Below are 25,820 nucleotides of genomic sequence, written 5' to 3' on the forward strand. Positions count from 1 at the left end.
TTCTATTTTGCTTACAGTCAATTCTCCTGTGCACATATCCCACTTCCCATGGGATCCCTGGGGAGTGGAAGAGGCCAGAAGAAACGCACCAGTTTAAAACCAGAGGCCCTCTGAGATCACCTGATCCCTCCTGACAAGGAAGCAGCCCCAGGAAGTCAGTGTTCCAGAAGTTTAGGGCTGCCAGCCCAGGGATCTATTCTACATCTCACTGAGAACATGGAGAGATCACAGGAAACCCTCCACGGGCAGGAGGGTGGGGAGGCTAGAGGGGAGGGGAGTGGGGTGGGCCAGGGAGATCTTGGCTAAGATCTGTAAGTGCTAAGCTGTTGTCTGTACTGTTTTCATCATAAAGTTACTTCTTTCACTGCCTAAGGTTAAGCTGTTCCCCGATTCTACTGAAACCCACCCTCCCCTCGTCATCGCTAGCATCCCGCTGCAAGAGCCCAGAAATGCCGGTCCTGCGTGGTGGGCAGCTCCAAGGGGACAGCTTCAGAGTTAACCACTACACGTGTTGGGGGCCGCAGGGCATTGTGGGTGCATAGTTCAGCTAAAGCGGCGTGGGCTTATAGGTCCCGGGAGTAGACTACAATTCCCGAGGTGCTCTGCGCCCAGCCGGCCGGCGGTAATCTCGGCGCGCAACACTTTGGGAATGGTAGTTTCGGCAATGTGAAGGCGGGTCTGAGTCTAGCAGCCAGGAACTCGTCTTCCCGGCCACCCGTTCAGTAGGGCGGGGCGCTTCAACCTGTTTGGCAGGGCGGGGCGCCTCGCGAAGATGGTGGCGCGCGCGGCGTGTGGCTCCCGTCGTCTGCCGAAGTCTCAATTCAGCACACTGGCCGGCGACTCGCTGGTCTGGAGCCCCCGCCCGCCAGGTGCCTGACCCCGCGCCCATCGACGCCGGATTCCCGACATGCCCCGCGCCCGAAAGGGCAGTGCACCCCGCAGAGGCCAGCGCCGCGGAGGAGGTAAGTGGGGGACGCGGCGCAAGTGAGGAACGGCGAGTGGGGGTCCTGATTGGGTTCCCGTCTGTGTCCCCGAGGGTCCTGGGGTGAGGACTCCTGCCTCATCCAGTCTGGTGCGGCGCCCCGCAACTCCCCTGTGGCCCGCACGTGCGCCAGGAATCAGCGGCCACGTGTGTGCTCAGCTTGAGCGCGTTGCCTGTCTGCCTGGAGCCCTAGCTCCCGGCCCTAATCCGGTGTGCACCTCCCGGCCTTAGTTGCTTCATCGTTCCGCCATACCGGTCGTCTACTGTGGTGGACGTACCGGCCAGGCAGAGCAGGAACCCAGCCCTTTCTCCAAGCCCTGATCTTTCCTGGACTAGACTAGGAAGTTGGCCGGAGGGTGGCTTTTCCCGGAGCACCAAGAGAGGGAGTGATGGGGAAGCTGCAAAATTTGGGTCTTGGCTGCTTGTCTCTGGAAGGTAGATGAGTGCCCTGGAGCCTGAGGCAACCCTGAGAGTCGCTTATCAGGTCGACCAGGAGGAGCATGTTGTGGTACAGTAAAGATATATGTTTGCAGGGATGGGGTGCCTATTAGACACACCTCAGACACGGTCACCACTTTAATGGGGCTTGTGAGGGTGTTACCGAACCAAATTTGGGTCTGTCCGCGTGCAGTAAAGCCAATCTACTGACACTGGGTTGTAGTATAGGAAAAAGCAGCGTTTATTGTAAGGTGCTACAGGGAGAACACATGGCTCGTGCTCAGAAACCCAGAACTCCCCAAAAAGTTTCAGTGAAACATTTTTAAAGGCAAGATGAGGGAGAGCATGCCAGGATATGTAAAAAACTGCACAGTTATCTGATTGCTTGATGGTGAGGTAACAGGGTGGTTGTCACGGGGATTTCACTTTATCAGTTCTCAGGTGCCAGTAGGTCTGGAGGCTATGGTGCTCATGATCATCAATTAGTTAACTTCGTCCATTTGGTGGTGGTTTTAGCACCTTAAAACAATTGAGGCAATGTTCATCAAATACCATTATCTAGGTACTTAAGAGAGAAGCTACAGCAGAGAATATGGGGGAGGGGCCTGTCCCAGGAAGGCCTCATAGGGTCCTGCTCCGTTACAAGGGGACATTGAAGAGGGTGGCAACGCTCCAGAAGGACTAGTGCTGGGGGACAAGTTCACTGAGTGGTGACAGCCCCAGATAGGAACCAAGGAAGCCTCAAGAGAGGGGTTCTTGGGTGAGTCCTGAGAAGGTTAAGAGGAGAGCGCCATATAGAGGCCACAAGCTGGGCAAGGGCCTGACATCTGGAGGGGCCATGGCACAGTGGACCAGATGAGGGAAAGTTGGGTCTCTGGTTTGTAGGGTAGTGAGAGAGGAGGTGAGCAGAGGCCAGTGTGTGTGTGTGCGCTGGACTTTGTCTGGCAGGCACAGGGAGTATGTACATAGTTCCTGGAAGTAGGGCCAGCCTGGTGACCAGAACATGTCTGGAGCTCCACTACAGTAGCTGCCCTTGCCAAAGTCAGTCCCTGACCCTGGGCAGAACCCACTCACATAAGTGGTCCAGCTCTGCTGACCCTGAAATTGCCCTGTGTTCACCTGTTTTCAGGGGCTCATGCAGTCAGGGGCCACTCAGCTCTCTGCACTTCCCAGGGTCAGAAGGAGCCTGTGTGTCCATCCACCTGGGGCTGAAGGCCTGGGATGGACCAGGGGGTGCTCAGAAGCCAGTATGCTTGAAGCCTGGGGCACCCACCTGCATCCACTAGGAGCTGGGCCTTTGCCGCCAGGGCTGGTGGGTGACCTGGTGAGCTTGTTGGTCCACAGAAGAGCCATTAGTAGTCACTTGTTTAGTCATTACCTTCACTTGCCTTGCCCCAAAGAGGTCTTCTTTGCAGATGGAGAAATTGAGGCTTTGAAGACTAGGAACCTGACCTGTTTACACTCCTGTTAGGATGTGTAGCTGGGATTTGAACCCTGAGTCTGTTTGACTGTTTTAAGTCCCCGACCCTTGCCCTGGCCATTTTGGGGCATCCAAAGGCTCCTCCAGGATCTGCCTGGATATGCCCCCACCCTAGGCTGGGCTGCTGGCCTAAGTGGGGCCTATGCAGCCCCCTCTCCCTTGGCCCAGTATCCTAGGTATCCTTAAAGCAGTCCGGTCAAGATGGCAGAGTAATAGGACATAGGTCATATGGCAGCTATGCTACCTTAAAAAGTTGCATGTGAATTAATTTTAGTTCACATGAAACTTTTCAAACCTTGAGGCTTCCTTATCTGATGATTTTCCATATGTGGTATTTGAAAACCAGGAGCAACCAGAGTCCTAGCTAAGTGATTTTAATTTCTGGGAGCAGCAAGTACTGCTTTTGGTGGAATATTCATCCCTTAAATCCACCCTCCTGTTAAAAATCATTTCCACACTGTGTGTTCATAGTTCTGTATGGCATGTTCCATTTCATTTCATCGTTGACTTCTTGTGCCAGTGTTCAGTGACTGATTTCTTTGTAGCCGAGAACTTGATTATCAGCATCCTCTTTTATAGCTTCTTAAGTCTCTTAAAGAATAAAGTTGATTCATATGGACCTGCTAAAATAGTATTTTCTGGATGTAAGGTAAGGTGAGTATTTAAGATGAATGAAACTTTCGTGTTGGAGTCGGTTGAAGTGAGAAATTAACTCTTTAAATACTGCTTCTTTAAGAAGGCATTTTATGAAAAATTTTGTGTGTCTTTTGTTTTTAGCTTACTGTATTTTTTTCTAGTTTGTTGATAGAGAAAACCAGTATATAGTATTCCTCTTGCTGTCTTCCAGTGGTAGTTTAAACACAGATTTATTCCCCCTCAGGTGATCGGTTTGCTGTGTTAGATTTTTGTTTTCTTTTAAAATAACTCTTATTGAAGTATAAAATATATATAAAGTATACATAATGTGAACATTTTTACACATGTACACACCTAACCCAGATAAAACCACCACCTAGATAACAAATTAGAACATTTATATAATTTCACTTCTAAAAAATAGACTTTATTTTTTAGTACAGTGTTAGGTTCGTAGCAAAATTGAATGGGAAGTACAGATTTCCCATATACCCGTTGCTCCCACCCATACATATCAGCATTCCACAGCAGAGGTACATTTGTTAACAGTTGGTGAGCCTACATTGACATGTCATTACCACCCAAAGTCTGTAGTTTATGCTAGGGTTCACTCTTTGTGTTGTATGTTACGAGTTTTGCCAAATGTATAATGGCTCCACCATTATAGTATCATACAGAATAGTTTCGCTGTTCAAAAAATTCTCTGTGCTTCTATTCATCCCTTCCTCTTCCCCAACCCCTAGCAATCACGAATCTTTACTGTTGCCATAGTTTTGCCTTTGCTAGATTGTCATGTAGTTAGAATCATACAGTATGTAGCCTTTTAGATTGGCTACTTTTACTAAGTAATACACATTTAAGGTCTTTTCCTGTCTTTACAGGGCTTGATAGCTCATTTCTTTTTACTGCTCAATAATATTACATTGTCTGCATATACCACAGTTTGTTTATCCATTCACTTATTGAAGGACATCTTGGTTACTTCCAAGTGTTGACAATTATCAATAAAGCTACTATAAATCTCCATGTAATATAATTTTTAAAAATTAAAAAAAATTTTGTACAATTTATGTTTATTTATTTTGGGGGGCATAATTAGGTTTATTTATTTATTTTTTAATGGAGGTACTGGAGATTGAACCCAGGACCTTCTGCATGCTGAGCAAGTGGTCTGCCACTGAGCTGTACCCTCCACCCCCTTAATATAATTTGTTTTTTATACAAAATGTATCTTGATGCTAGTGTTTTTCTAGAATGAAAGCTCACTCTTTTTAAAGAAGAGTAATACGGCATTTAATATTTGTCATGAATTCAGACAGATGTTTAGATTCAGAAACTGTTATAAAGTGGGCCAGATAAAGCTTTTCCTTTTTCTGCTTTAGCTTTGATCTGATTAACTTCTCTGTGCTTTAGTTTCCTCATCTTTTAAATGTAGACAACTTTTCCTTTCCTCCCTCTAAGCTTTGCACCCTGGCATGATACCTGGGAAATTGGGCTTTAAGTAGGTAATTATTTTACATGGGAAAGTGTAAGCTGTGCTGTGAATAAGCCTTATTGCTGTATTGGGGTCCTTACTGAAATACTGGCCCTGTGGGCTGCTGAATGTCTACATCTTAGCGTTCTTTGTAAAACTTCTTGATGGTAAATATCCTTATCAAGAATCTGATGGTGGTGTGGGAAGGGATAACTTGGGAGTTTGAGATTTGGAGATACTAATATATATAAAATACATAAACAAGTTCATACTATATAGCACAGGGAACTATATTCAGTATCTTGTAATTTATGATGAAAAAGAATCTGAAAACTACATGTATGTTTGTGTATGACTGAAGCATTATGCTGTACACCAGAAATTGACAATACACTGTAAACTCACTGTACTTCAATGGAAATATATACATATAAAAAAAGAATATGAAAAGGAATATATATATACACATATATATGTATAACTGAATCATGCTGTATGCCACAATTAACACAGCATTGTAAACTGACTATACTTGAATCAAATAAAAAATATAAACAATGCAAAAAAAATCTGAGGGTGGATAAGAAAAGTCTTATATCATGAGTTACTTTTGGGTAAATGCACTTAGAGGTAAAAAAAAAATCAAAAACACTTTCCTTTAAAGATTTTATTTTTTCAAGTATAAGACTATAGTTAAGGTCATACCCATTGAACATAGCAGGTTACTTTTTATTTTGATTCCAGTGTGATCAATTGATTAACTGAAGTACAGTCAGTTACAATGTGTCAGTTTCTTGTGTAGAGCACAATATCCAAGTCATGCGTATACATACATACATTCACCTTCATATTCTATTTCATTAAATGTTATTATGACATACTAAATATAGTACCCTGTGCTATAAACAAGAAACTTCCTTTGTTTTTTTTAATCTATTTTTATGTATAGTGGCTAACATTTGCAAATCTAAAACTCCCAAATTTATCCCTTCCCATTCCCTTTGCCTGGTAACCATAAGATTGTTTACAGTGTCTGCGAGTCTGTTTCTATTTTGTAGTTTAGTTCAATAGTGTCCTCTTTTATTCTTCTTTTAGATTCCACCTATGAGTGATGGCACACGGTGATTTCCTTCCCCTTTTCTCCTGTTTCACTTAGAATGACCATCCCTAGGTCCATTCACATTGCTGCAAATGGCATTATTTCACTCCTTTTAATGGCTGAGTAGTATTCCATGGTATAAATATACCATAGCTTTTTATGGAGTCACCTGTCGAGGGACATTTCAGTTGCTGTCCTGTCTGGCCTATTGTATACAGTGCTGCTGTGAACATTGGGGTGCATGTATCTTTTGGAATTAGAGTTCCCTCTGGATGTACCCCTCAGATATATATGCCCATGCGTCAGACTGCTGGATGATGTGTTAAGTCTGTTTTTTTGTTTTTGTTTTTGTTTTTGTTTTGAGGAGTCTTCATACTCGTTTCCTTAACAGCTGCAGCAAACTACGTTCTCATCAACAGTGTAGGTGGGAGGGTTCCCTTTTCTGCACACCCCCTCCAGCATATGTCATTTGTAGACTTTCAAATGATGGCCATTCTGACTGGTGTGAGTTTTGATTTGCATTTGTGGGGTTTTGATTTGCATTTCTCTAATAGTGATGTGAAACATCTTTTCATGTGCTTGTTGGCCATCTGTATGTCTTCTTTGGAGAGATGTCTATTTAGGTCTTTTGCACATTTTTTGATAGGGTTGCTTTTTTTTTTTCTTTTCAAGGTGTATGAGCTGTTTGTGTATTTCTGAAATTGGTTCCTTGTCAGTCACATCATTTGCAAAGATTTTCTCCCATTGTGTAGGTTTTCTGTTCGTTTTGTTGATGGAATCGTTAGCTGTGGAAAAGCTTTGCAGTTTCATTAGATCCCATATGTTTATTTTTGCTTTTATTTCGATTACCGCGGGAGCTGTTCCCAAAAATATGTTGCTTGAGGGGGTTATCGCTCAAGTGTTAGGGGCATGCTTAGCATGCATGAGGTTCTGGGTTCAATCCCCAGTACCTCCATTAAAAATAAGTAAATAGGCAAATAAATAAATAAGTAAATAAATAAATAATCTTAATGATCTCTGCCGCCCCACCAAAACAAAGAAACCAAATATATATATATTTCTGTGATTTATGTCCCAGAGTGCTCTGCCTGTGTTTTCCTTTCGATACTTTTTCAAGTATCTGGTCTTACATTCAAGTCTTTAGTCCATTTTGAGTTTCTTTTTTGTAGAATGTTCTGATTTCAGGCTGTCACAGGTAGTTGTTCAGTTTTCCCAGCACCGCTTAATCACCCTGCCCCTTTTCCTGGGAGGGGGGCTCGGGCTCTCGGCCCCCTCGTGGGCCCCTCTGTGTCGTGGGCTCCATGACTGGACCAGGTTCCTGGGCCCTTGGCGGGGCCCAGCCAGGCCCAGGTCCTCCTCGGCTCCTCGCCCCTCCGCCTCTCCAGGTACTTCACCCGGGCCTCTGGTCTCCCATCTGCTCCCCTGCGCACCTCCAGCGGCCTCGTCCGTGGTTCCTGCTCATTCTGTCCACTTTCGCTTCCTGTAGCTGAGGCCAGTCCTAAATATTTAGGAGTTTTTTATGTCTTTCTGTTTTGATGCTTTCCTCATTATGAACATTTCCTTCTTATTTCTAGTAATACTTACTGCTATGTGAATACTTCTCAATGCCCACCGTGTAAATTCTCATGTGGGAATTTCCTTTGAGGAGTCATCGAGGTGCAGGCAGAAGCTGGGCTTCTGCTTGAACTGGGGTGCGTGTGTCCTTGGATCAGGAAGTGACATTTTCTGCAGTTTCTTCTCTACCTTAGAAGTCACTGAAACCCAAGTAAACATACTGGTTTCCAGATGAACATATTGTATTACTTTTAAAATTAGTTTCTGAATATTTCATTTTCTCCTCCACGTTAAGTTTATGCCAATTAATTTGAGGAACATATTTTACAACCACCACAAGGGAAAGTATTATTAATCCTGAAAGTAACATTCTGGTAAGAAAGAGTATGACATAGATTTATTTGAATTAGTTGTTTATCTCCATTGTTTCTTTTAACTAAAAATACATTTTAACTGAAGATACATTTTAAGTGGACAAAGTTATGATCACCGAAATATTTTTAAAAATCGTATTTTGGGCTTTTATTGAAGTATAGCTGATTTACAGTGTATTAATTTCTGGTATATAGCATGGTGATTCATTCATCCATATATACACCCATATTTTTTCCTTATAGGTTATTACAAGGTATTGAATATCCTGTACTATATCATAGAACCTTGTTGTTTATCTGTTTTATACATAATAGTTAGAAGTTTGGGAGCATCAAATACAAATTTACCCCTCCCCAGTTATCTTTTTTATATTTTTCTCATTATACACATCCATGAATATTCTCTTAAATAATTTTGATAGAAATTTAAATGCCATTCTAAAATCTATTTTATTTCATTGTACTTTAAATAGTTTATATTTTCACAACTTTTATTATTCTTTAAAATCTTATGTTTTATTTCATCAAGTTGACTTGTAACTAACTATGGCTTCCACAGAATAGAATCACATCCTGAGTTGATCTCCCAATGTCTTCATTCACACAACATGCACGTCTGGAAAAGCTGGTGTCCCAGAATGTCATTTGTCCTCAGAGTAGGTTGTCAGAATAGTCTTTTTGGTCGGCTAACTCTCCTATGTTAAAAGACTCCACCCTGACCTGGTCAGGTCCAGCTTGCGTGACACCACCATCCCATCCCATTGTGGGAGGAGGTCACCCTCCTGTCCCCTGAAGCCTGCCATCCCTCCCCACAGTGTTCTTAGCCGCAGGGAGAGCAGCCGGGTGAGTCCCTCACTTCACTTCTGGGGAAGCTCTTTTTCTCATTTTCTCCTTCAAAACCTTTTTTTTTTCCCTTTCCTTCTAGTTGCGTATTCTCTGTCATCTTTCTCAGGCATTGTCTTCCTTGCTCTTTTTCTCAACATTTCCTAATAACCCATGTCTGTTTTTATTCTCTCATACTTTTTTTTGTCCTACTAAGTCTCTGTATTTTCCTCTTTTTTCAAAGGCCCTTTACTCTCAAAACGTTAGAAAGCATTCCACCTCTGTTCTCTGACCTGTGTATTCTCACTGTCCTAGTCTTTCTGAGGGGCGATTCCATTGTGTACATACATACCTCAGCTTATATCCAGTACATATATATCCAGTCATCTGTCGATGGACATTAGGTCCTTTCCGTGTCTTGGCTATTTAAATAGTGCTGCTGTGAACGTTGGGGTGTGTCTTTTTGAATTATATTTTTCTCTGGATATATGCCCAGGAGTGGGATTGCTGGATCATAAGGTAAGTCTATTCTGCCGATATTTTAAATGGGTTCTTTGTTTGCCTTTTAACTGAAGTAGAGCTGATTTAAAATGTTGTATTAGTTTGTGGTGTACAGCATGGATAGACTGGGAGGGCATGATGCTGAGGGAAATAAGTTAGACAGAGAAAGACAAATACTGTAAGATACTACTTACATGTGGAATCTAAAAAATATAACAAACTAGTGAACGTAACAGAAAAGAAACAGACTCACAGATGTAGAGAAGGAACTAGGGTTACCAGTGAGGAGGGGGCATAGGGGCAAGATAGAGGTAGAGGATTTAGAAGTACAAACTATCAGGTATAAAATAAGCTACAAGGACGTATTATTGTAAAACATGGGGGAATATAGCCAATATTTGATACTAAGTATAAATATAGTATAACCTTTTAAAATGGTGAATCACTAAATTGTGTATCTGTTATATAATACTGTATATCAACTATACTTCAATTTTAAAAACATGATATTATCAAGTAAATATATAAATAACCTCTTAAGAAAAAAAAAGCAGGCTCTAGTCTCAGGGAGGCACTGCTCACCAAGCCTGCCAGGTCATCCTCATTTGGCCCTGATGCCTGACTCTCCCCAGAAGTAGACTTTGCTCCCTTTCTCCTGTTTCCTGGCTCACGGTGCCCAGCATCAGCCTCTGTGCCTCCCACTTCAGCCTTGGGAGGGGCAGCATTCTGTCTTGTGGGGTCATGAGCCTGGGTGAGGTAACCCCAGCCATCACTCATTAATGAAGGCAGGCCAAGTGTCCCGTTCCACCCTCCACAGGTGCCCGGAGCAATACCCAGGCTGAGTCAGGCTCCAGCGAGGATGAGGCAGCCAGTGAGGCCCGCAGCAACACCAGTGAATGCCCCAGCCTCGTTAGCACCGCAGCAGAGGAAAGCCTTGGTGAGACTGGGTGGGCGTTTGGTCGGGACTCCGTGGGGGCTCGGCGGGCTAGGGCAGGAAGCAGGGATGACCAGCTGGCCTTGCAGGGGGGGATGCCGTGGATGAGCAGGGTCAGCAGGAAGACCTTGAGGAGAAGTTGAAGGAGTATGTGGACTGCCTCACAGACAAGAGGTACCCCTGACTGCCAACCAGCCCCTTCCCCCATGTCCCTGCTCAGCCTATGCCAAATGTGACCTGGGTAGGGTTGGCCCACGAGACCTCCTTTATCCGTCAGTTTCAAGACCCGGCAGAGTGCTCTTGAGAGCCTGCGCCTGGCCCTGGCGGCCCACCTACTCCCCGACTTCGTGCTGGAGCGCCGCCTCACACTGGCCGATGCCTTGGAAAAGTGCCTCAAGAAAGGTTGGGCCTGGGGGTGCACAGGGGGCCTGAACTGGCTGGGTGCTGACCCCTGCTGCATGGACTGACTGGAAGGCATCCCTGCAGGGAAGGATGAGGAACAGGCCCTGGCTGCTGCCATACTAGGCCTGCTGTGTGTGCAGCTGGGCCCTGGACCCAAGGGTGAGGAGTTATTCCACAGCCTGCAACCCCTGCTGGTCTCTGTGCTCAGTGATGGCACAGCTAGTCCTGCTGCCCGGCTCCACGTGAGTGTTCCATGCCCTGTGACATACTTCCTTTGCCTAATCCCCAAGCAGAGAGGTGGGTCCCACCGGCCTCCAGGTTCCCCTCCTCTGAAGGTGAGCCCCGTGGCTGGGAACTCAGGCTCACCCTCTGACCACGGCCTGGCTCTCCTCCCAACAGTGTGCTTCTGCTCTTGGCTTGGGCTGCTACGTAGCTGCTGGCGATATACAGGTAAGTAGCCTGCAGGTACAGGCAGCAGAGCACCAAGACCCTAGCTTGGCCCTGAGCCACTCCCCTGCCTCCCTGTGCCTCTAGGACTTGGTCTCTTGCCTCACCTGCTTGGAAGGTGTTTTCAGCCGTTTCTGTGGTGTGGGTGGCCCCACAGCCCCTGTGGTCCCTGTCAGCCTGCATGGCCTGCTCTGTGCTGCCCTGCAGGCCTGGGCATTGCTCCTCACCATCTGCCCCAGCACCCACATCCGCCACATCCTGGACAGGTAGGGGTGACTGCCCACTGGGAGTGGGAGGGGAAGGGTAAAGAGACTTCCAACCCACACCTCAGCCTGCCCCTTCCCTAGGCAGCTGCCTCGGCTGCCCCAGCTCTTGTCCAGTGAAAGCGTGAACCTGCGGATCGCTGCTGGCGAGACCATCGCACTGCTCTTTGAACTCACCCGGGACCTAGAGGTGCGAGAGATGCGACGGGGTGTCAGGGTGGGGAGGGTGCCTGCTGTGACACCACCTGCCCATCTCAGGCTGGGTGCAGGGGATGCCACAGAAAACAAGGTCATTATGCAGGGCAAGTAGCCCTGACACAGACTCAGATGCCAGGTGCTGAGATGGCGCCCCTGAGCAGGGGTGTCCAGCCCAGGCAGGGGCCAAGAAGGGATTCAGGGGGGCCAGGCAGACAAGAAAATGACTTCCTCAGTGAAAGGAGGGTCTGAACCATCCCCTTCCCCCCACCATGTGGAGAGCCAGTAGGGCTCAGGCTTCTGCTCACACAGCCTCCATCGCTCCCACTGCAGGACTTTATTTACCAGGACATGGAAGCCCTCTGCAGTGCGCTGCGCACTCTGGCCACTGACAGCAACAAGTACCGAGCCAAGGCTGACCGCCGGCGTCAGCGCTCTACCTTCCGTGCAGTGCTGCGCTTTGTTGAGGTGCGTGTGAGGACCAGCGCGTCCTAGCGAGTGTATCCCCGGGCCCAGCCGCCAAGGCCAGTCCCATGGGCCCCTCTATCCTGCAGGGCGGCGAGTGTGAGGAGGAGACAGTCCGCTTTGGGCTCGAGGTGCTCTATGTGGACAGCTGGGCTCGGCGCCGGATCTACGCCGCCTTCAAGGATGTGCTGGGTTCCGGCCTGCACCATCACCTCCAGGTGGGGAGGTGGACAGGGACAGGGCACCCAGCTCGGCTGCTTCAGACTGCTCTGAGCTCACTGCCCTCACTGTTCTTTGCCCTCAGAACAATGAGCTACTCCGTGACATCTTTGGCCTGGGTCCTGTGCTGGTGCTGGATGCCACTGCCCTGAAGGCCTGCAAGATTTCACGTTTTGAGAAGGTCTGTACCCTTGGGCACCTTTGTCTTACCTCGGTTCCCGCCGCCTGGGGTTCTGCAGGGGGTGGAGAAGCCCTGGGCCGCCTCCTTCCTCTTCAACTCACTGGATCCTTGCCCCCACTCCAGCACCTGTACAACGCTGCTGCCTTCAAAGCTCGGACCAAGGCGCGCAGCCGTGTGCGGGACAAGCGGGCAGACATCCTGTGAGGTGGGACCAGCTCAAGAGGAGATTGTCCACATCCTTGCCCATATTTTTAACAGAAGACAGTGCAACCCCTGGATCTTGCCAGGAATTGTCGCTTTATTTTTTTAATGACAAAACCAAAAAACAGACATGGGGGTGGGTGGCTGGAGGCCAGGTTGCTTGGGATCCTGGCACTTTGCCCCTGCACTCTGCCCTGTGGCCTCTTCCTGCCCTGTCTCAGGGCTGTGGGGCAGGAAGAAAAGGGCTGTTTATTACTTTCTCAGGCCTTGCTGCCCTGGGATGAGCCACTTCCTGGGGGTGGGGGTGGTATTTGGACAGATGCCACTACAACAGGTGGGGAGGAATGGATTTATGTGCTAATTTTTAAAAGATTATTAGATATAATTAATTAAACAGAATGCTCAGCCTTCTGTGGCCCTGGCTTCTGGGTATTTCTGCCTGTACTCACTCCCTCCCTCTCCACCATCACAGGCTTGGGACCAACCGGGCCTCCCCGTCTCACCTTTGCCCTCCAAGATAGTCTCTTCCCAGGTGGCCAGCCTGTCTTTTGAGAGCTGAGGCTGGACCCCCACTGGGAGGCCTGGCAAAGTTTAGGTGATGGGGGTAGGCAGCTATTTCTAGGCTTCTGAACCTGTTATCTGGGGGAGGCCAGAGGGTGCTGACAGGCCACAAGAGGAGCCAGGAGGCTGGTGTCGCTTCCTCTGACCTTGGGCCACCCAAAGTAGGGCCTTGGCACCAGAAGTCTTGACTGGGCCTAGGCTGAGAAGCCGAGGCAGGCAGCTGTAGGGTCAGACCGGGCTCTTGTACAAAAACCTCACCAAGGAAGTAGTGTAAAGCAGCAGTGGGAGAGGAGAAACCTACGAACAGCCACTTTATTCCCCCCTGCACGTACCCCCAGGCCCCAGGCCCAAGTGGCATCTCAGCTGGGTGCTCGAGCCTCACTGGAGTTGAGCCTTCGCAGCTGGCTGAGGCTGGCTAGCCGGAGTTTGAGTAGCGTCTCCTCCTGTGTACGGAGTGTGTGCGCCAGCACACGTAGGGATTCACTCTGCAGCACTGTAGGACAGGTGGGAACGGGGGTGATTATCAGACCACGTGCTAACCCACGACTCCCCACCCACCCAGCCCTTCACTGCCTCAACCTCTTGGTCCCGCTGGCTTCCTGCACCCTCCCTACCACTAAGGTAGACAGCCAGGACGGCGAGTGCCAGGCAGGTGAGCACCAGCAGCGCGAGCAGCAGCAGAAAGGCCCCTCGGCTGTGCACAGAGCTGCAGCTGGTCTGCGTGCACAGTGATGGCGGCAGGATGCCCAGCAGCTCATCCCATGGCTGCGCCTCCTCGGCCAGGTAGGGGCACAGTGAACCTGCAGGACAAATGGGGCATCAGGAGGAAGAGGGCGGTAGGCACATCTGCTTTCCTCCCTTCTCCCATCCACTGGTCCCACCCGCCCCGGCCCCCCTCACCTCCACTGTGTAGGTCACTGATAGAGTCCACCTGGTGCAGGCACACCTCCTGCACGTGGTTGCGGGCCAGTGGTGCCCTGCTCCTTGGGCTGACTGTCGGTGCCACGGTGTCTGCGGGGGCAGCGTAGGGCTGATTCAGCCAGCAGGTCATCTCCTCCCTTCTAGATGGCCTCCAGCAGCAGCAGGGGCTCAGAAAAGGTGGGGACAGGACAAAGGGGCATTTGGCTCCTAATCCCCTAAAACCAACTCAGGAAAGACCTTAGATTTGGAGCCAAGACGACCCCAGAGCCCCATAGGCCTGTTTCACCCACAGTAGCAGGAGGTGCAGTTGACTTGCTCAGGTTTGTTCCCTTCCAAACACCTCAAGGACTTTCAGGCATTCCTCTCTGCCTGTTCATTTCTAGAGAACAGTTTATCTGCCTTAGAGAACTAAACCCACAGCACATGAAACTCATTCCTGCCTCTTCTACTATCAGTTTTCCCTGCAGACCCTGTGCCTGGGGCCCTCTCATCCTCAGCAGAAGCAGCCCCACCTTTAATATACTCAGCATGATTTCTGCTGCCTGGGCATTTTGGTGGTTTCCAGTTCCCTTCTGAAATTAATAACCCCTATAAAAGGACATGCATCATTGAGTTTGACCGTTTTTCCCCCAATAGTTATTTAGGACAGGTTCCCAGAAGTGGAATTACTAGATCAAAGAGCAGGGACTTTTAAGCTATCAAATTGTCCACCAGAATGGCTGTCCACAGCCCCCAAGAAAGTACAACATCGCCGTCAGGCATCTCCACTGGGGGAAAAAAAAGTATATACATAAGCGTACACATAGATATTTGCTAAGTTTTAGGGAGATAAGGCCTTTTTGACCAATTTTTGTTAGGTGCCTTTGCTTTGGGAGCCCGACAAGTATGTACGTGGCTTCCTAGGACAGCCTCTGCCCATTTAATCATTGGGGGTCTTTGTACTTCTCTTATGATTTTAATCGCTTATTTCTTGGACCCACTGAAGGATTTTGTAGTTTCTAAAATTTTTTTCTTCTGATTTTTTTTTTAAATCCCAGCCCCTTATAATCTCCAGATACCTAGCTGGACGCTAGATGACAAAGTAGGGGGCACTGAGGGGACACCTCCTGATGGGGCAAGGGTGACTGGACTTTCTGGGTCTATCACTTTCAGAACAGTACCTCAACCTTCAGGATTTGCCTGACGCTGGCCCTTGACATGCTCAAAAGTAAGTAAAAACAGATGCTGTCGTTCTGTTTGGGTGCTGGTGGGTTGAGGGTTGTATTAAATTCCCCATTTGCACGTGGCTGTGCTTTTCCCACGCTGTAAATTGAGCTTGGATTCTGTCTGTTACCAAGAAAAACATAGTAAACCATTGTTAAGACACCCCTACCTCCGGGGCCAGGCCCCTCCCACCCAGAGTCATGTGTTGAAAATGTAATGAGTGGGAATTGACTAGCTGAGCCAAGCTGAACCTTGGAACAGCTGGTCCTGCATCCTGGCCAGCACTGTACCTGAGGCTTCCTAGGTCCCTGCCCTGGCCCCTCTGTGCCTCTGTACTTTTTGCATGCAGTGGGGGCAAATAGGAAAATGGCCACCGAAGACTTAACAGTCGGGCCAGACCTAGGGATCCCAACCTTTAGGGAGTAGGGGCCACTCAGGCCCAAGTTGGAGGCCAGAAGCCTATCCACTCCCAGTCCCTGGACAGTGTGCCCAAGTGCTTTCCAAAACCACTGCCTACCCACAATCCCAGTGTCTTCCCTGAAGGAAGAACTGAACTGGTCAGCCTGCCTGACTGACACCCACTTGGGCACAGCCTGTAGTTCACTCCCCTCCAACTGGGAAGCTCCCCCCAGCCCCTCCCTGCTGTCCCCAGCAATAGGAACAGGCCTGAGGTGAGGAGGTGTTCCAGGCATGGTAGGCCCTTCCTCCACACACAGGAAGCAGGTCCCTTTACTTGAGATGGGACACGGGAACTAATGACTAGTCAGTCAAGGAAGTGAAGTCAGTGGGGCAGGGGCCAGGTTTCTCCATGATCCACAGAATTGGGGCCTTACCCTCCCTCACAGGCATTACCTACCTTCTTGGGTCTCCTTGAGCATGGCGAGTGGTGGGCAAGCAGGGGGCCGATGACAGAGCCCAGTTGCAGGACTGGGTGGAGGCAGCAGTGGCTCCTCTGAGAGCCTGGGGAAGGCCTGGCCACCTCCCAGCCTGGGCTGAAAATAGGCCTGAGCTCAGCCCACTGTGCTATATTTAGAGGGGCCAACTCTCAGCCATGAGAAGGGGCGGAGTGACCCACATGGACCCACCTAGACCTGGTGATGGGGCCCAGGGTCTTTCCCAGGGAGCCCTGCCACTCATATATGCAGGGACTTGGTGTCTGCATCCAGACCAGCCTTAGGCTCACCTCCAGCAACGTTCCACAGGGCAGCCAAGACAAAGGAGGCCTGTGCGTCTCCACTCCTCCACCCCCGGAGACCCCTACCCACAGCTGGGTCATCTCTCCTCCAAGCAGATGTGGGACGGGCACCCACCACTGTGTGATCTGCTGGCATCAGGTGTGACAGACAACTAGAGTCCAGTGCCACGAAGGCTCTGAGAGCCCCAAAATGGGGGAAAAAGACACTCCCAATGCATGCAGGCACCCAGGCTGGTCGATGGAGGAACACAGGTTGAAGGCTGGTACTTCTGTTACTAAGCTTACAACTTTTGCCCCCTTTCAGACCTCAGTTTTCTCATCTGTAGAATAGGAAAAGCAGTGGTTCCTCCAGGCACACAGCATGAGACTGGAAATACAACCATGTACAGGTCACATGAGGATGCATGGCACCACTCACCCTTGAGAGGGGAGTGGTCCAGCTTCGGGCCCACTCTGCTGTTGGACCCCTTTGCCCCTTTCCCCCCAGTAGAACAAAACAAGACAGTAGGCTCTACCTCTTAAACATCCTAAATCCACCCCTCCACCGTATCACACTGGCCTCCTTGATACTCCTCAAATTCGGCAAGCTTGTTCCTACCTGGAATGCTCTGCCCTAGAGGTTCCCATGGCTGCCTCCTTGTCATTTAGCTCAAATGTCACCCCCTCAGTGAGGCCGCCCGCTCACATTCTTTTCCACGTTACCCAATTTTATGTTGTTCATTGCATTTAGCCCAGAAATTGTATTATCCAGCATACACAGTTGACACTTGAATAAACAGAGGTTAGGGACCCCTGACCCTCTGCAGCAGAAAAGCCAGATAAAACTTTACAGTTCACCCACCTGTTTTGGCCACAGTTCCTCATCTGTGAATTCAACAAACCCGGGATCCTGCAGTACTGTAATACTAGTTACTGGAAAAAATCCACATGTAAGTGGACCCCGTACAGTTCAAACTGGGGTTGTTCAGGGGTCAACTGTACTTTGCACATCAGTAGCCCTAAAGGTCCTACAGAATCCACTCAGTCACATGGAAACTACCTTAACCCTCACCACAGTACAGCATCCTTAAAAAAATTAAAAACTGAGGCTCTAAGACTTCAAAGAAGGTGTCTCACTAGCAAGATCTAGTGAGACAGGCTGGGACCTGGGACCCTTTGCTGCAGTGCTTACACCTGGACAAATGTCTCCTGGAGCAACAGTCAAAGAAATTATAAGGGACTAAAAATTACTGCACACATGGTTGGAGCAAATTATGAATTAGATACAAAAGACCAAAAACCCAGCTGCTACTTCTGAAGTGTCTGGAACAAAAGCAGGGTGCTACTCATGATCCCTGCACACAGCACCACCAGCGGGGTGGGCAGACCCCCTATGACACCTCTCTGGCCCATGCATCTGCCATTACCCTCATCCTACTGAAGGGACCAGCTCACCCCTCCTCAGGGAGCAAGTAAGGGCATCTTACTTGTTTCTGCTCCTTCCTGCTAGAGCATGAGTCCCAATAAAGCTTTGCCTGAATTTATCGCGAGGCCTCATTTCAATTTCTATTGATTAAAGAGCCCAAGAACCCGGGTCAGCAACTTACCGTGTGGCAACTCCACTGGGACTCCTATGGGGTCTTTTGTCCCCTCCCCAGGAGCACCTCCAGGACCACTGAACACAGCTTCCCCCGGGGTGACAAGCAGCTGGCTGCCTGACCCTCTTGTTTCAGCATCACCACGTTTGCTTCCTGGCCCCTGAGGGCCTCAGGACCCCCAGTCAGGCAACACCTTTCCCCTCCCCACTCTCCCTTCCCTCTTTGTCCTTTTCCCTCTCCTGATACCACTCTACTTTCTCTGTTCTCTCCTCTGTCCTCCCGCATTTCACTGTCCTATCCTCCTGAGAGAGTAGCCGTCGGGAACTACAGCATTACTCCTCTCAGTCTGCGAGACCAGGCTCCCTCTGGCCGGCAACAGCTCACCCTGGATGAGGGGGGGAAAAAGCTTGCTTCATACCGTGCAGACCTCAGTCTCAAGATCTCTAAGAGTGATGGAGATTCAGCTCTTACATTGTATAGTGACTAAAAGATCATCACAATATTCTTACCTTCACTGTCCTGCCACTAAAAAAAGTCCTGTCAGAATGGGCTGAAGTGGCAGATTTCTATATAAACCTGTCGGTTTAAGTCCCACAGATGGATGTATGAGTGGGTACAAACCTCACCTGTGGGTTAGAATTCCACAGATATACAAATGGCTGGTTCCCAGCAAAAGTCACCCAGGCAAGCAGCAGGCAGGGTGCTCCATCACTGGCCCTTACTGACAGCGTGCAGGCTGGTGCCTCAAGAGACACCCACAGGGGTGAGGTGAAACAGCAATCTCTTTCTCCTTTTTTCAGTCTTTTCTGTCCCTCCTCCCTTTACCTTGCTTCTCAAACCTACACCCCTGTCCCTGTCCCTGTCATACTGGAGACTCGTCGTCTCTGTAACTCTGGGGAGGGAGCTCTGTGATCCCCTTTGTCATTACATTAAGTCTCAACTCCATTCAACCCCTGGGATCTCTAGTTGTCTGCCCCAAATTTATATGTGAACATGAAAAACAGCCAAGGAATCCCTAAGGCCCCTCCTCTGGGTTGCATTCTGAACAACTAGGGATAATTTACATGGTTTAAAAAGGAATAAGCTGCTTTTCTTTTGCAACGCGGCCTGGCCCCAGTATACCGTGGGTAACCAGGAGAAGTTGTGACATAATGAATACCTTCATTTTAACACTGTTTTAGAACTGGACCTATTTTGTAAACAGCCACCAAAATGGGGAGAACTCCCATATATAAGTATAGGCCTTTATAAAACTTTATGACGACTCCAGTCTTAATAACTGAAAACTTCCCTAACTTGGGAAACAGTCACTCAAGTCCAGGAAGTGCAGTTCCACACAGGATCAACCCACAGAGGAAAACACCAAGGCACGCAGTAATCAAATTGACAAACATTAAGAATGAGAAAATATTAAAATCAGCAAGAGAAAAACAACAAATAACGTACAAGGGAACTCCCATAAGGTTATCAGGTGATTTTTCAGCAGAAACTACAGGCCAGAAGGGAGTGGCACGATATATTTAGAGTGATGCAAGGGAAAAAACTTACAACCAGTAATACTCTATCCAGCAAGGCTCTCGTTCAGATTTGATGGAGAAAGCAAAAGCACAGATAAGCAAAAGCTAAAAGAACTTAGTACCACCAAACCAGCTTTACAACAAATGTTAAAAGAACTACTCTAGTCATCAAACCACAAGAAAAATATTAAAAAAAGAAGAGGAAAAAAAAGGCCTACAAAATATTGCTTTGGCAATGCAGGGTCTTTTCAGGTTCCAAATAAATTTTGGAATAGTTTGTTCTAGTTCTATGACAAATGTCATATTACGACAGTGGTTGCACTGGATCTGTAGATTGCTTTGGGTAGTAATGGCCATACTGATACTGTTGATTCTTCCAATCCGAGAGCACAAAATATCTTTCCATTTCTTTCTATCATCTTCAGGTTCCTTCATCAATGTTTTACACTTTTCAGAATATAGGTAACACCTTTAGTTAAGTTTACTTCTAGGTATTTTGTTGTTTTTGATGCAAGGAAAATGTTTACGCCAGTTATAAAATTCTGGTTTTTGAAGTGCAACAACAAAAAAAATTGTGAATGAGCAACTGCAAATGGCAAAGTATCATTTTTATGTGAGTTGTATTCCACTGAGTGTATATGCTACATCTTTTTTACCCATTCATCTGCTGATGTGCACTTGGCATGCTTCCACGGCTTGGATATCATAAATAATATTGCTCTTATGACTGGGACATTGTGCTGTACACCAGAAACTGATGCATTCTAGTTGGCTGTACTTCAATTAAAAATTGATAATACTGCTATTCTTAATAGCAGGGTGTAGGTATCCTTTTGAATTAATGTTTTTGTTTTTCTCCAGTGTTATGCCCAGGAAGAGATGTGTTGAACCATATCATGGTTCATTCTTCTTTGGTTTTTGAGAAGCCTCTATATTGCTTTCTATTGTGGCTGCACGGAATGTACATTCACACCAACAGTATACAAGTGTTCTCTTTTCTCCGCATCTTTGTGAACATCCCTAATTTGTGTTCTTTTTGATGCTGGCCGTTCTGATAAGTGTGAGATGCTATATCATTGTGGTTTTGATTTCCATTACCCTGATATTGGTGATGTTGAGCAGCTTTTCACATTCCTGTGGGCCACCTGCATTTCCTCTTTTGGAAAAATGTGTGTTCAGTTCTGCCCATATTTCAGATGGGTTGTTTGTTTTCTTTTTAAATGAAGCACAGTTAAAATGTTACGTTAGTTTCTACTGTAGAGCATGGATGGACGTAGAGGGCATTGTCTAAAGTGAAATAAGCCTGACAGAGAAAGACATACTGTCATATGTCACTTAAATATGGAATATACAGAAAATACAACAAACTAGTAAATATAACAAAAAAGAAACACGTATAAATGTGGAGAAGGAACTGGTGGTTTCAGAGGGGGAGAGGCAAGACATGGAGGATGAAGAGGAACAAACTATCAGGTGTAAAATGAGCTACAAGGATGTACTGCACAACATGGGAAATATAGCCGCTATTTTCTACTACTGGTGAGTGGAGTTTATCCTTTAAAAATAGTGAATCCCTATCGTGTATACCTGTAACAAACAATATTGTACATCAGCTATACTTGCATGTAAAAAATCAGGACATTCTAAAATGAATACATACATTAATGTTTGTAAAAGAGAAAAAAAAAGTAGAAAACATTGTCCTTTGTGCATGGCTGTGGTCAGATGCTATAGAAAGCACTTTGGCAGTTCCTCCAAAAGTTAAACACTGAAAAAACATTGACTAAGGAAATTAAGGATGACCAAGAAATGGAAAGCTATCCCACGTTCTTGGATTGGAAGAATTAACATTATTAAAATGGCCATATGACCCCAAAGCTATCTACAGATTTCATGCGACCCCTCTCAAATTACCCAGGCCATTTTCCACAGAACCAGAACAACTAATCCTAAAATTTACATGGAATCACAAAAGACCCAGAATTGCCAAAGCAAAACTGAAGAAAAAGAATGAAGCTGGGAGGAATAACCCTCCTAGGCTTCAGACAATACTACAGATCCCCACTAATCAAAACAGCATGGTACTGGTACAAGAACAGACACATGGATCAGTGGAATAGAACAGTGAGCCCAGAAATAAACCCACACACTTTTGGTCAATTAATCTTTGACACAGGAGGCAAGGACATATACTGGACTAAAGACAGTCCCTTCAGCAAATGGGTTTGAGAAAACTGGACAGCTGCATGTAAATGCATGAAGTTACAATACTCCCTCACACCATACCCAAAAATAAACTCAAAATGGCTTAAAGACTGACACCTAACACAAGACACTATAAACCTCTTAGAAGAAAATGTAAGCAAAACATTCTCTGACACAAATCTCAGCAATGTTCTCCTATGGCAGTCTACCCAGGCAGTAGAAAGAAAAGCAAAAATAAATGGGACCTAATTACTTACAAGCTTTCGCACAGCAAAGGAAACCATAAGCAAAGCAAAAAGAAAACCTAGGGAATGAGAGAAAATATTTGCAAAAGATGAGACTGACAAGTGCCTAACATCCAGAATACAGAAACAGCTTGTACAACGTTATCCTAAAAAAAGCAAACCAACAACCAATTCCAAGGCCGAGGACCTAACAATCAATTCACCAAAGGAGACACACAAATGGCCAACAGGCACATGAAAAAAGCTCAATATCGCTGTCAGAGAAAGCCACATCAAAACCAATCTGAATGGCCATCATTCAAAAGTCCACAAACGACAAATGCTGGAGAGGGTGTGGGGAAAAGGGAACCCTCCTACACTGCTCGGGGGAATGCAGCTTGGTGCAGCCCTTATGGAAAACAGTACAGAGATTCTTCAAAACACTACAAATAGCCTTACCGGATGATCCACCATTTGCGCTCCTGGGCATATATCCAGAGGGAAGTCTAATTCGAAAAGATACATGCACCCCAACGCTCACAGCAGCACTATTTACAATAGCCGAGACGTGTAAACAACCGAAATGTCCGACAGATGACTAGATAAAGAAGCGGCGGCATATTTCTACAGTGGAATACAACTCAGCCATAAAAAAGCACAAAATAACGCCATTTGCAGCAGCATGGATGGACCTGGGGGCTGTCATTCTAAGCAAAGTAAGCCAGAAAGGGAAAGAAAAGTACCACATGATATCACTTATACATGGAATCTAAAACAAAACACAAATGAACTTTACAAAGCAGAAACAGACTCACAAACACAGAAAACAAACTTATGGTTACCAGGGGGTAACAGGGTGGGAAGGGAAAAATTGGGAGTTTGAGACTTGCAGATACTAACTAATATGCATAAAGAAGATTAACAATAAGTGCATACTATAGAGCACAGGGAACCATACTCAGTATCTTGTAGTAACTTACAGTGGAAAGGAATGTGAAAATGAGGGTATGTATGTTCATGTGTGACTGAAGCAGTATGCTGTATGCCAGAAATTGACACAGCATGGTCAACTGACTATACTTCAATACAAATATATATAAATGCTAAAAAAAATTGAATGAACCTATGATCCAGCAGTTCCACTCCTGGGTATATGTCCAAAAGAAGTAAACACAAGGATTCAAACAGATACCTGCACCCCCACAGTTCCACAGCAGCATTACTGACACTAGACAAAAGGTGGAAGCAGTCCAGGTGTCCATCAACGGATGAGTGGACAAAATATGGTGTATGCGCACAATGGAATATGATTCGGCCATAAAAAAGAATGAACTTCTGACCCACGCTACAACATGCATGAACCTCCAAAACATTATGCCAGGTGAAATCGGGCAGATAAAAAAGGACAGATACCGTAAGATTCCACTTCCATGATGGCATGGTTAACATGAGGTATCCAGGAAGAGGTATTCATGCAGAAAGGAAGTAGAATCAAAGTTACCAGGGCCGGGGGGACGGGGGTAGATTACTGCTCAATGAGTACAGAGTTTCTCTTTTGCATGTTGGAAAACTTCTGGAAATAAATATTGGTGATAGCTGTACATCACTGTGAATGTACTTCATGCCACTGAACCATACACTTCCAATGTTTAAAAGGTTAACTTCCATATTATGGACATTTTACCAAATAAAAAAATGCAAGTATGAAAAATTTTTTAAATAAAATAAGCCCCAAGTATGTACTGTACAACATGGGGAATATAGCCAACATTTTATAACTATAAATGGAGTATAACCTTTAATAATTGTGAATCACTATGTTGTATACCTCTAATATGTATTACTGTACATTAACTATACTTCAATTTAAAAAATATTATAAAATACATATATAAATAAATTTACGAAAACGCAAAAAAAAAAAGAGGGATTTTTATTCTAACAGGACCACTCCAGCTCACCACCGAACCTGGAAAGCACTAGGAATGATCTTATCTGGGCAGGGCTGGCCACAGGACTGGCAGCTCCAAGGGGGAGATTTACATACCATGAAGCAACACAGAAATCTCACCAGACAGCTTGGTTATAGGATAAAGCAGACAGGTCAAGCCTTAACGGGACTTAAGACCTCTCTTTTTTCTTTGGCTAACATAGTTTTGGATGATCGTCTAGCTCTTGATTTCCTTCTGGCAGAATATTGCATAATTTGTGAGATAACTAATTACTTCCTGCTACACCTGAAGCAATGCAACAGGACAGATAAAGTTAATATTAAAGAAATATACCCTCAAGAGGAATGGCTTCACAATTTTGGCAGAAGCGATATCACCTCCACTGTCTGGTCAACAGTTAGGGAAGCCCTCCCAGAATAACCTGGTTCCTTCCTTTTCTGTGCCCTTTAGTTGCTATTACTGTTCTTCTCCTTTTTGGCCCTTATCTGTTTAAACTTTTGGTTAAGTTTGTGTCTTCCAGGCTCCAACAGCTGCAAGTAACTCTCACAATGGTGTTGCCAGAGCCGCTCCAGGTCCTTGCTCACAACCCTCCAACCCTACTTTTAGCAGCAGTGTCCTTGCTCAACACCTGCCAACACCCCCTTCCTTTAGCAGCAGTGAACATCATCTTTAAATTAAAGGATCCAGTGACAAGAAAGGAAGCTACACACACACCCCTGCCCCCAGATGGAACCAGCTGGGACCAAGATGTCAATGAATCTGACCTCCAAAAGACTGAGTCTCATTACATGATTTCACTATATATTTGCATATTAAATGACACACCTACTGGCGGCCAAGACTGGATATTAAGGACCAAAAAAGGACAAAACGGGGTTGCACTGCACTTGCTGGAAAAAGCCCTGCCCCTTCCCCAGGAAACTTAGTTCATACGCCTCCCCATCATTAGCCTCAGTCCTCCATTTGTCTTTACTCTTTAAATTAAATCACTCTGCCAGGTGGGTGAGAAGTTGATCTGTGAACTTAGTTTCCTCTTCTCCATTCTTTAGCCATTGAATAAAGCTTGTGATGTGCTGATCTCACCTTCGGTTTCAAACCCCAACAAAGAACCCTCCACATCTGAGGCAGAGAGCCCCGGCCAGGCTAGGGCCCAAGCAGAGTTCATACAACTTAATTCAGTAACAACAGCTCAAGTACATCAACCCATTCCAGTGGAGGGTATAGCCCATGCCTCTACAGGTCCTTAAAACAGGGAGGGACTTCTACACCTCTAGCGTAGTCTAGGGTCTGCAACCCTTTGCCAGCAGGGAGAAGTTTCAGAAAAACAGACTTTCAGCTACTAAACCCTTAAGAATAAGGGGTGTAGAATCCCTTGGGAGAATAGGACTAGCTGGGACCTGGGACCCTTTGCTCCAGTGTTTGCACCTGGAGAAACATCTTGAGCAACAGAATGCAAAGAAACTATAAAGGACTAAAAATAACTGCACACACGCACACTTGGGGCAGGAGCAAATTATGAACCAGATACAAAAAGACCAAAAACCGGACTGCCACTTCTGAGGTGTCTAGAGCAAAAGCAGGGTACTATCCATGATCCCTGCACACAGCACCACCAGGGGAGTGGGCAGAGCGCTTAAGCCAACCCTATGGCCCACCCATGGACTGGCTCCTACCCTCACCCCATTTAAGTGAACAGCTGGCCCTCCCCTGAGCCAGGGAGCAAGGGCACCTGTTGCTTGTTTTCACTCCCTCCTGCTGCAGTAGAAATCCCAATAAAGCCTTGCTGAATTTCTCGTCA

General features: G+C 46.6%; 2 protein-coding genes across 10 annotated transcripts; one reads left to right on the forward strand and one right to left on the reverse strand.

Annotated features, from left to right (window-relative positions):
- The first annotated feature begins 273 nt into the window (after nucleotides 1–273).
- IFRD2 (interferon related developmental regulator 2) lies at nucleotides 274–25,104 on the forward strand. 7 transcript variants are annotated; one of them, XR_012499999.1, is made up of 15 exons: nucleotides 276–962; nucleotides 10,178–10,297; nucleotides 10,384–10,468; nucleotides 10,554–10,696; nucleotides 10,781–10,938; nucleotides 11,096–11,146; nucleotides 11,231–11,409; nucleotides 11,491–11,596; nucleotides 11,935–12,069; nucleotides 12,156–12,284; nucleotides 12,371–12,466; nucleotides 12,590–12,671; nucleotides 13,791–14,011; nucleotides 15,302–15,356; nucleotides 24,529–25,104. XR_012499999.1 is itself a non-coding variant. In XM_074344852.1 (12 exons), exons 1-12 carry the CDS (start codon nucleotides 908–910, stop codon nucleotides 12,668–12,670), a joined length of 1,218 nt encoding a protein of 405 aa, XP_074200953.1. In that variant the 5' UTR covers nucleotides 274–907; the 3' UTR covers nucleotides 12,671–13,078. The 7 variants fall into 7 exon arrangements, 3 of the variants coding, with proteins under 3 accessions (XP_074200953.1, XP_074200951.1, XP_074200952.1); XR_012500000.1 differs by having other exon boundaries at nucleotides 24,543–25,104; XR_012499998.1 differs by lacking the exon at nucleotides 24,529–25,104 and adding an exon at nucleotides 16,555–18,070.
- Nucleotides 12,745–16,343, reverse strand: LSMEM2 (leucine rich single-pass membrane protein 2). Of its 3 annotated transcripts, none has more exons than XM_010969141.3 (4): nucleotides 16,209–16,343; nucleotides 14,129–14,239; nucleotides 13,843–14,028; nucleotides 12,745–13,721 (listed from the first exon to the last, which is right to left on the reverse strand). In XM_010969141.3, the coding sequence occupies exons 1-4, from the start codon at nucleotides 16,228–16,230 to the stop codon at nucleotides 13,588–13,590; spliced, it is 453 nt and encodes a 150-aa protein (XP_010967443.2). In that variant the 5' UTR covers nucleotides 16,231–16,343; the 3' UTR covers nucleotides 12,745–13,587. The 3 variants fall into 3 exon arrangements, with proteins under 3 accessions (XP_010967443.2, XP_074200958.1, XP_074200959.1); XM_074344857.1 differs by having other exon boundaries at nucleotides 14,129–14,316; nucleotides 16,209–16,325; XM_074344858.1 differs by lacking the exon at nucleotides 16,209–16,343 and having other exon boundaries at nucleotides 13,523–13,721; nucleotides 13,808–14,028; nucleotides 14,129–15,304.
- Nucleotides 25,105–25,820: the final 716 nt, after the last annotated feature.

Source organism: Camelus bactrianus, chromosome 17 (assembly GCF_048773025.1).
Source record: "Camelus bactrianus isolate YW-2024 breed Bactrian camel chromosome 17, ASM4877302v1, whole genome shotgun sequence".
Lineage (NCBI taxonomy): Eukaryota > Metazoa > Chordata > Mammalia > Artiodactyla > Camelidae > Camelus > Camelus bactrianus.